We start from the raw sequence: 11,555 nt of genomic DNA on the forward strand, positions 1-11,555 counted from the left end.
TTGCTCACGAAAAACTAGAGAAATATGCTCTAACCTTAAGGAGACTTAGAAAAATGTAAAAGGTGAGTTAGTGGAGTTATCCTTTTATAGGTATGGAGGTCCATTAAAATATTAATAACGAAATACAAAAATATGAAAATTCATTCTAAGCTAATCTTGACCATTGATGTGATCTAATGGTTAGAATGACTCCGGATGATTATCGTCAAATTTTAGAGCTCGACTTGCGTTCGTCGAATCGTTTTTAGGCTTGTCGTGGACAAAATCGCACTTCGACTTGGGGCAATTTTTTGAATTGAAATCTTCAGAATTGAGATATGAGTGTGAGACATTCGTAGAAAGCAAGGCCGGCCCTAGGCATAGGCGGGCTAGGCCCGTGCCTAGGGCCCACTCTTTCTAGGGGCCCATTTAAAATTTTAAGACCTAATTACTTAATTACTATATTTAATTAAAATTAACATTAAATATAGTTAAGTTGGACCCAACATAATGGCAGCCTAAATAGTGGCAGGTATTATGTTTTCTTGGGACCTGAGTTTGAAACCACCAAACTTAGTTTTTATTATTAATTTTTTTTTTCTAAGAAACAACTATAAATGCATATAAACTTAATAACTAATAACTAAAGCCAAAAAAATTTTAATACATAAATATTATTTAAACTTTTTTTCTAAATCTAACATTTTATAAGTTTATCTATTTTTTTTTTTTTATTTTCTTTATTTTTTTTTGTCTATTTTCCTACTTCTCTTATCATGTTTTTATTTCCATATTTATCTTGCTTTAATCAAAATTATATTTTTAATATTATGAAGAAAAATCATTAATCAAGATATAATAATTAATTTCGATAATAATAATAAATAATTTTTTTCATAAATATTACTTGAAGTGAATTTAATTTATTTCTTTTTAAATATCTTATTATAATTATGGCCTATAATTTAATGTAGTTGTTAGAAATTATTTTACCTATAGATAAATATAAACTTGATAGTTTTTTCTTTTTTTTTTCTTCATGAATTTGATTTATTATATGGTTGAAATTTTGAAAAGATAAAAATATTATTATGGATGATAGAACAAATTAAAAAATACAAATCTATTAATTTTTGTAATACTTTAAAACTTATTTCAGATTTTTAATATATTTTTTTACTTTTATGTTATGAAATGTAGCATATCATTTTTTAGGTTAATTTTTTAATTTATTTATTAAGGGGCCCTAAATCTTAGGCCTCCATTTTTTTATCGTCGGCCCTGATTATTATGTCACAATAATGATGAACAAATAAAAAGGCGGTTAATAATGTAGCTAATTAATTATTATTATTATTATTATTATTAATTACAGGCCAACATTTATTCAAATATGAAAAAAAAAATCAATGGAGCAATACTCAGCTGTGCCATACTTGGCTACACTTATAAATTGTCTTGTTTGGACACTTTATGGGCTCCCTTTTATTCATCCAGGAAGTATTTTGGTTGTGACTATAAATGGGTCTGGTCTTGTAATTGAGTGTACATACTTAATCATCTTCTTAATCTTCTGAGATAAGAAGAAAAGGACTAAAGTTATTCTTGTTGTTCTTGCTGAGCTTGTTTTCATTTCTATTCTCACCCTTTTGATTCATTCTCGAAAGCATTGTTGGTACCATTTGTAAACTCTATAATATCATGATGTATGCTGCTCCATTGGATGTTATGGTAAATTACTAGTTACTAGTTATTAATTAGTTACTTTTTAATATCATTATTTCTTGTTTGATTTTAATTGTTTATTGTTTTTGGTGCAGAAATTAGTAATTACTACTAAGAGTGTGGAGTCTATGCCATTTTTCTTATCATTTGCTTCATTGTTGAATGGTATTACTTGGACCACTTATTTATTAAGGGGCCCAAAATTTTATATCGTCTTAGACCCCTATTTTGTCAGGGTCGACCCTGATTATCATGTCACAATAATGATGAACAAATAAAGAGTGTTTAATAATGTAGTTAATTATTATTATTATTATTATTATTATTATTATTATTATTATTATTAATTACAGGTCGACATTTATTCAAATATGGAAAAGAAAATTAATAGAGTAATACTCAGCTGTGCGATACTTGGCTACACTTATAAATTGTCTTGTTTGGACACTTTATGGGTTCTCTTTTATTCATCAGGAAGTATTTTGGTTGTGACTATAAATGGGTCTGGTCTTGTAATTGAATGTACATACTTAATCATCTTCTTAATCTTCTGAGATAAGAAGAAAATGATTAAAGTTGTTCTTGTTGTTCTTGCTGAGCTTGTTTTCATTTCTATTCTCACCCTTTTGATTTTGTCTTTGACTCATTCTCGCAAGCATTGCTGGTACCATTTGTATACTCTTTAATATCACGATGTATGCTATTCTATTGGCTGTTATGGTAAATTACTAGTTACTACCCTTTTGACTTTGTCTTTGACTCATTCTCGCAAGCATTGTTGGTACCATTTGTATACTCTTTAATATCACGATGTATGCTACTCTATTGGCTGTTATGGTAAATTACTAGTTAATAGTTATTAATTAGTTACTTTTTAATATCATTATTTCTTTTTTGATTTTAGTTGTTTATTGTTTTTGGTGCAGAAATTAGTAATTACTACTAAGAGTATGGAGTTTATGCCATTTTTCTTATCATTTGCTTCATTGTTGAATGGTATTACTTGGACCACTTATTTATTAAGGGGCCCAAAATTTTATATCGTCTTTGGTCCCAATTTTTTCAGGGCCGGCCTTGATTATTATGTCACAATAATGATGAACAAATAAAAAGGTGGTTAACAATGTAGCTAATTAATTAATTATTATTATTAATTACAGGCCAACATTTATTCCAATATGGAAAAGAAAATCAATGGAGCAATACTCAGCTGTGCCATACTTGGCTATACTTATAAATTGTCTTGTTTGGACACTTTATGGGCTCCCTTTTATTAATCCAGGAAGTATTTTGATTGTTACTATAAGTGGGTCTCGTCTTGTAATTGAGTTTACATACTTAATTATCTTCTTAATCTTTTGAGATAAGAAGAAAAGGATTAAAGTTGTTCTTGCTGAGCTTGTTTTCATTTCTATTCTCACTCTTTTGACTTTGACTTTGACACATTCTCACAAGAAAAGATCAACCATTGTTGGTACCATTTGTATACTCTTTAATATAATGATTTATGCTGTTCCATTAGCTGTTATGGTAAATTATTAGTTACTAGTTATTAATTACTTACTTTTTAATATCAGTAGTTCTTGTTTGATTTTAATTGTTTCTTTTTTTTTTTTGGTGCAGAAATTGGTAATTACTACTAAGAGTGTCGAGTTTATGCCATTTTTCTTATCATTTGCTTCATTGTTGAATAGTATTACTTGAACCACTTATTTATGAAGGGGCCCAAAATTTTATATCGTCTTAGGCCCCCATTTTTTCAGGCCCGGCCCTGATTATTATGTCACAATAATGATGAACAAATAAAAAGGTGGTTAATACTGTAGCTAATTGATTAATTATTATTATTAATTATACGCCAACATTTATTCAAATATGGAAAAGAAAATCAATGGAGCAATACTCATCTGTGCCATACTTGGCTACAGTTATAAATCGTCTTGTTTGGACACTTTATGGGCTCCCTTTTATTCATCCAGGAAGTATTTTGGTTGTGACTATAAATGGGTCTGGTTTTGTAATTGAGTGTACATACTTAATCATCTTCTTAATCTTCTGAGATAAGAAGAAAAGGATTAAAGTTGTTCTTGTTGTTCTTGCTGAGCTTGTTTTCATTTTTATTCTCACCCTTTTGACTTTGACTTTGACTCATTCTCACTGTCACGGAGTATGCTAGGCAATTTGACCGTCTGGCAAAGTTTGCACAAGAGATCGTACCAACCGAGGCCCTTCGGGTCAAAAGGTTCTTGAAGGGGATGAACCCCATGATTAAAAAAAGATGTGAAAATCATGGTGGGGACCAACATAGTTTATGCTGAGGTGTTAGAAAAAGCTCTTGAAGCTGTGTTTCTCCAAAATGATATAAAGAAGGAGAATGCTGCTAAGTGGGAAGCCCGAAGAAACAATGGAGGAAATCAAGAGAATAAGAGAAAACACGAGGGAAATCACAGTAATGATCGTGATAAAAAGGGGAAAACAGTGGTCCAAAATAACAACAATGGGGTAAAAAGGTCCTATGTAGAATTCCCAATTTGCCGCACATGCAATAGGAAACATCTTAGGGAGTGAAAGTTGAAGTCAGGGGTGTGCTACAATTGCGGGCAGCCAGGCCATTTGAAGAAAAATTGCCCAAAGGGACAAAAGAAGGAGAACCAAGCCGCTCCTGCTCGAGTGTTTGCTCTCACCAGAGGAGAAGCGGCCACAAGCAACACTGTTGTCTCAGGTCAGGTTTCTATTTACGGATTGCCTTGTAATGTTCTCTTTGATTCTGGAGCTGCTCATTCTTATATAGCTACTAGGATAATTGATAGTATAGATAAGCCATGTGACCTACTTAGATGTGGTATTGTGACGGAATTACCCTCGAGAGAAACCATGCTATCAACAAGAAGAATGCGAGATGTACCTATCATAATCGAAATCAAAGAACTCATGGGCGACCTAATAGAGCTGGAAATGAAGGAATATGATGTTATAATTAGGATGGATTGGCTATCTAGTCACGGCGTGACAATCAATTGCCGAAAGAAACTGGTCGTTTTTGAAACAAAGGCTGGGATCGGTTTATTTTCAAGGGCAACAAGCTGGCCCTTAGGACTCCATTAATCTCTTCCCTAAAAGCTAGTCAGCTAATGAAGGCGGGGTGTCTGACATTCTTAGTCAACTTAGTGGATCGAGCAATAGGGACACAACTAAATGTGGAGAATGTGCACATAGTCTGTGAATTTCCAGAGGTCTTTCCAGAAGATCTACCGGGACTACCTCCAGATAGAGAGGTGGAGTTCGTCATTGAATTAGCCCCAGGGACTAATCCAATTTCAAAGGCTCCATACAGAATGGCACCTAATGAGTTAAAAGAGCTTAAAATACAACTACAGGAGCTCTTAGACAAAGGGTTCATTAGACCGAGTTACTCACCTTGGGGTGCGCCGGTACTCTTCATCAAGAAGAAAGATGGAAGTATGAGGATGTGCATGGACTACCGTGAGCTCAACAAGGTGACCATCAAGAATAAGTACCCTCTGCCAAGGATTGACGATCTCTTTGATCAATTGCAAGGCTCGACTGTGTTCTCAAAGATAGATCTAAGATCTGGGTATCACCAGCTAAAGGTCCGAAAGGAAGACATACCCAAGACAGCATTCAAAACACGATATGGACACTATGAGTTTTTGGTAATGTCTTTCGGACTAACTAATTCCCCAGCAGCCTTCATGGATATGATAAATAGGGTGTTCAAGGAGTACCTAGATAAGTTTGTTGTTGTATTCATTGATGACATTCTTATCTACTCCAAAAATATGGAGGAACATGAGGAACACCTGAGGATGACTCTAAACCGACTTTAGGAGAACCAACTATATGCCAAATTCAAGAAATGTGAATTCTGGTTAGAGAAGGTGGCATTCCTAGGCCATATAGTTTCCAAAGATGGAGTCGAGGTGGATCCTACAAAGATCGAAGCGATCAAGAGCTGGCCAACACCTAAGACTGCAAGTGAAGTAAGAAGCTTCTTGGGTGTAGCTAGTTACTATAGACGCTTTGTTGAAGGATTTTCCAAGATCGCAACTCCTCTAACCTACTTGGCTCGAAAGATGCAGAAATTTGTCTGGTTAGAAAAGTGGGAGGGTAGCTTCCAAACACTTAAGGACAATCTAATAACAGCCCCTATATAATGTGTTCCCAATAACAAGGATAAGTTTGTGGTGTACTGCGATGCATCGAAACAAGGGTTGGGATGCGTGTTGATGCAAAATGACAAAGTAGTAGCGTATGCCTCAAGACAACTTAAGGAGTATGAACAAAGGTACCCAACACACGATCTGGAGTTGGCAGCAGTAGTTTTTGCGCTAAAAATATGGAGGCACTATCTCTACGGGGAGAAATGTGAAATTTATACCGACCACAAGAGCCTGAAGTACTTCTTTACGCAAAAGGAACTCAACATGAGGCAGAGGCGATGGCTAGAGCTTGTTAAGGACTATGATTGTGAAATGCACTACCACCGGGGGAAGGCCAACGTGGTAGCAGACGCGCTAAGTAGACGCAGTTATGCCAGCTTGGCAATACTGGCACAAATAGAAAGGCCACTACAACAAGAACTCCAAAGAAGTGGTATAGAGATCCTTACTCCAAAACTAGCTAACCTAACCATTGTCTCAACGCTACTACAAGAACTTAAAGATGCACAGATTGTTGATGAGTTCTTAAAGAAGAAAAGAGCAGGCCTGCCAGAGAAGGAGGCAGAAGATTTCTCCGAAGGTACAGACAGCATGTTGAGGTATAAGGGAAGAGTGTGTGTAGCCAACGATATAGAACTTAAAAGAAAGATCATGATGGAAGCACACACTACACCCTACTCAATGCATCCAGGGTCAACCAAAATGTACAATGACTTAAAAACCTTGTATTGGTGGCCAGGGATGAAGAAGGATGTAGCTGAATTTGTAGCTAGATGCCTCACATGTCAACAAGTTAAGGCTGAACATCAGAGACCAGCAGGGATGTTGCAACCCCTGGAAATCCCTGAATGGAAGTGGGAAGATATAGCCATGGATTTTGTTACAGGACTACCCCTAACAACCAAGCAACACGACTCAGTTTGGGTAATTATAGACAGACTCACCAAGTCAGCACACTTTGTTCCAGTAAAGTCTACTTACAACACAAAGCAGTATGCTGACCTGTACGTGCAAGAGATATTGAGGCTGCATGGAGTTCCAAAGACAATAGTCTCTGATAGAGGTTCAGTATTCACCTCCAAGTTCTGGGAGAGTCTACATAAGGCAATGGGGACGCGGTTGAAATTAAGTACAGCATTTCATCCCCAAACAGATGGACAATCTGAACGCACCATCCAAATACTCGAGGATATGCTTCGAGCGTGTGCACTGGACTTCACTGGCTCGTGGAGTAAATATTTACCTCTAATGGAGTTCTCTTACAATAATAGCTATCAAGCCACAATCAAAATGGCACCATATGAGATGCTGTATGGACGAAAATGTAGATCACCGCTTCACTGGGATGAAGTTGGAGAAAGACGCTATTTAGGTCCAGAAGCAGTAAGGGAAGCTTCAGAAGCAGTTGAAAAGATACGGCAAAGGATGCTCACCGCCCAAAGAAGACAGAAAAGTTATGCCGATCCGAAAAGACGCGAGGTTGAGTTTTCTATAGGGGACTTAGTGTTCGTAAAGGTATCACCTATGAAGGGAATTATGCGTTTCAGAAAACGAGGAAAGTTAAGCCCAAGATTTATAGGTCCTTTCGAGATACTGGACAGAGTTGGTCAGGTAGCTTACCGTTTGGCCCTACCGCCAACATTAGCAGAAACGCATAATGTTTTCCACATTTCCATGTTACGTAAGTATGTACCTGATCCGACTCATGTTCTTAAATACGAGAACTTGAACTTGCAGCAGGACATGAGTTATATGGCACGCCCTGTGCGCGTGATAGAAAAGGGAATAAAAGTCTTACGAAATAAGACTATACCCTTAGTTAAAATCCTGTGGAGTGATAGTTCTGATAGAGAAGCGACATGGGAGTTGGAGACGAACATGCAGAAACGGTACCCCAAGTTATTCTCAAGTAAGTAAATTTCGAGGACGAAATTCCTTTAAGGAGGGTAGATTGTAATAACCAAAATATTTAGTTATTATTTTTACGTTAATCTAGTTATCTCGATGTGGAAATAGTGATTACATGGAATATGTTATTTACTCATTAATTAAAATGATATTTTCTTTAAGTTATGAGAATTATGTCATTTTTGTAATTTATACGTATCTAATTGATTATGAGCTTAAAATCTTAGCCCATTATGTGTAGGACTTATTTAAGTTGGGATGTGACCTACACCTATTTTATTATAATAATTATTCTTGTTCCTACTAAATAAGTAATGAGTTTTGTTAAGAGAATATAAAATAAAATCATTTTGACTAGTAAATTATTAAGATCATACGTGGCATAGGATTGAATTGGTTTTAAAGTTGAAGTGTTATATATATATATATATTATATTATCTCGTAGAATGTGGTAAGATAAATGTATGCATAGAACTAGGCATGCAATAGGTGGAGTGAGTTCTTTCTAAGTTTTAGAAGTGCATGAATAAAGGAGATAATTCAAATTTAATTTTTGAATATAAAGAATAGGTCTAGGATCGTGGCTTTAGTTGATGTAGTGGGAGTGATATTCGGATAATTAGAAGAGTTTATTCATTTCATATATAGTAATGATAAGTTAGATATAGCAAAGTATTAATAGTAGTATATATATATCAATATATATAATCTCTTAAAATAGCTGTGAATCAATTAAACAAAATATATAAGTATATATGTATGCATGAAATGTGACTAGAAGACAATTCAAAATTCAAATCCTAGTCTAGAGAGAATGTTACGTGGAGGCCTAGGAGGGTTAGTCTCATGATAAACAAACTATTGAAGATTAGACCTTAGTGTATATAGGTCATAAGGAGAGTTCTTCTATACTGTTGAGGTTTTGGCCAGAGTATTTATGAGATAGTTGGAGTTTAAGCCTTTTAACTATTATTTAAATTAGTTAACCATAGTTAACTAGGGATCACATCATAGTTAGGAGACCATGGTTTTATTAGTTGATAGCCTTATAAATAGAATCATTCTTTTTGATTACATTTCACATTTAGAAGCTTACAACATCTTATCCTTTTAAGATTTTCTTTCTTTCATTTCACCGTAATAACACCACTATCAATACTCTCTCAACACTAATCCTTTATCTCCATCATTTTTTTCATACTCACATATCACCACCACCAACCTCTTACGTATTTATATATATATACACTACTATTATTTACTTATATATATCAACATCATCACTATCATTTTTACATTCAAGTTTTAGTGCTCAACTAGATCTTATTGGAAGCTAAGGTATATCATTTTATAATTTTCGGTTTCTAAATTCAAATTTAAGGTTTCATATATATATATATATATGTATATATATACCCCTATAATGTGTTCTAATTAATAAGTATGAAATTTAGGTTTTTCATAATACAATTATTTCTCAAGGGTCACTTTCATTGCAATCAAGGCTAGGACTCCATATTCGAGGTAAGGAAATTAAGTAGAAAAACATAAGTTTTCTGTATGTAATAACATTCATAGGAAGAGTGGGAATAGTAAAAGAGAAGTTAACTAAGGTCTTCTGCCTGACTCTTTATTGTTTGTTATTTAATGTACTGTATAATATATATTTAAATAATATGTTTATAAGATTCATGTTATTTATATATGTTTACAGTATTAGAGCATGGCCATTGCTAAAGGTATATATTTAAATAATGTGTTTATAAGATTCATGTTATTTAAGTAGGTATGTAAATAGTGTGTTTATAAGATTCACATTATTTAGTTATGATTGTTATGTTATTTAAATAATGTATAGTAGTTTGACATTATTTAAATTAGATAGATTATAGTTTATGTGACATGGTTTGACCGAGAAGATAATGGTTAAATACTTGACTGTTGGGTCTATATGGTAGATAGGGGGCCATTTAGTAGTGGGTACGATTTTACTGAACCCAACCCTCCGCCATTTAGTCCAATAGCTCGATTTTATTTGCCAAAGTCGAACTCGGGCGTAATCATTATTATGTGATTTAGCTTAGAAACTAGTTATTAGTTGCTAGTGATCAAAATAAGTTTATGTATTGCTAGATATGTGCATTTTAGTTGTGTGTTTTCTTTAATTTATGTGACTACCTGACACACATTTCCTTACTGAGTTTAGTAGCTCACCCTTATCAAATTACCATGTGCAGACCAAGGTAACTGAAAGTCTAGAATGCCGGTGGCGAGTGGAACTTTAAACGCTTGTGTGTGTGAACTTGTTGAGGACCATATAACTGCGGGCGGTCTAGGGCGCTCTGCTTATTTATTTACGCTATTAAATTTATGTCGCAATTATTTTAGTTATTATTTATTATGTCTTTTGTACGAAAACTGGCCAGCTGTGAACATTTTCAAGTATTAAATAAAAATGCGATATTATGATTTTCCACGTTTAATGCTTGTAAACAAAATTATTATTTTTATAAAAGTACGGGCGTTACAGTCTGGTATCAGAGCCACAGTTATATCGGTCCCGAACGTTCTCACGAGTTACACACATCAGCCAAAAAGTTTCCGCTTACCACCAAGTAAGTCCATTATATATGCTTGCATTTTATGTGTATTTTTTTTTTTTTTGTAATTTCTAAATTGGCATTTTACTTAAAAAAAAAAAAAACCTTAGTACGAATATCCAAGTTTAGGTACTACCCATATGAAATAATTTTTTAATACATATAAATATATTTCAAGTTAGTTTAAAATAAAATTTTTGGGTAAAATTTTAGAACTTGATTTTAGTTAGCACCATATGACTCTTGAAAAAGAAAATCATAGAAATTTTCTTTCAGTAATCAAAAAAAAAAATGTGTGTTTTATTATTTTATGTGATTATTTATTTTATCTTTGAATAAATAGAAATTATTTGTGAACTAGTTATGTAAGTATGGGCATTGTTTTTAAAATAGTGATATCTTATTTAAGTTTATCTTCTTTTAGAGATTCTTAGAAACAAACAAGGAACATTAGGAAATAATGTCTCCAAGAAGATCAGTTCGAATCAACGGCAATAGAAACATCCACGTGGATGCAGCTCCAGCACCCGCAAGGGGCGGAGGCCGAGGTGATGGTCGACGCGGAGGCCGACGTGGAGGCCAAAGCGGTAGGGGAGGTAGACAAGGAGCATCGGTAGCACCGGTAGATGAAGTAACACTCGAACAACAACAAGCACCTCCCAATGCTCAAGCTGAGATACTCCGAGAAAACGCTCGTATACGTGAGGAGCTAACTCAAGAAATTGCAAGGCTACAAGCTCAGAATGAGGAGTTACGCCGGAATCAAAATCCACCCGTTAGAAACCTAGCTCTTCAACCAGCTGCATTGAATCCAGAACCAATACAACGTTTTGAACCTGTGTACGAGCGATTCAGGAAACAACAACCACCAATATTCAATGGGAGCTCGGACTCACTTGAAGCTGAGGAATGGTTGCGCTCAGTGGAGTCCATATTGGAATATATGGACCTCAATGATAGGGAAAGAGTATCCTGTGCTGCCAGCCTACTTAAAAAGGATGCACGGATCTGGTGGGAAGTAGTAAGACAGAGTCGCAACATAACAACTATGACCTGGTTGGACTTTGTTGATGTGTTCAACAGGAAGTACTACAGTACTGCCATACTGGCTGCAAAAGAAGATGAGTTTATGAATCTGAGGTAGAATAATCTCACTGTCAC

At 34.6% G+C, this 11,555-nt stretch overlaps 1 protein-coding gene across 1 annotated transcript; it reads left to right on the forward strand.

Annotated features, from left to right (window-relative positions):
- Window positions 1-1,683: 1,683 nt before the first annotated feature.
- LOC133034217 (bidirectional sugar transporter SWEET5-like) lies at window positions 1,684-3,408 on the forward strand. Its single transcript, XM_061109262.1, has 6 exons — window positions 1,684-1,710; window positions 1,800-1,869; window positions 2,179-2,216; window positions 2,631-2,700; window positions 3,068-3,234; window positions 3,328-3,408. Exons 1-6 carry the CDS (start codon window positions 1,684-1,686, stop codon window positions 3,406-3,408), a joined length of 453 nt encoding a protein of 150 aa, XP_060965245.1.
- The last annotated feature ends 8,147 nt before the right edge of the window (window positions 3,409-11,555 follow it).

This window comes from Cannabis sativa, chromosome 2 (genome assembly GCF_029168945.1).
Source record: "Cannabis sativa cultivar Pink pepper isolate KNU-18-1 chromosome 2, ASM2916894v1, whole genome shotgun sequence".
Taxonomy (NCBI): domain Eukaryota; kingdom Viridiplantae; phylum Streptophyta; class Magnoliopsida; order Rosales; family Cannabaceae; genus Cannabis; species Cannabis sativa.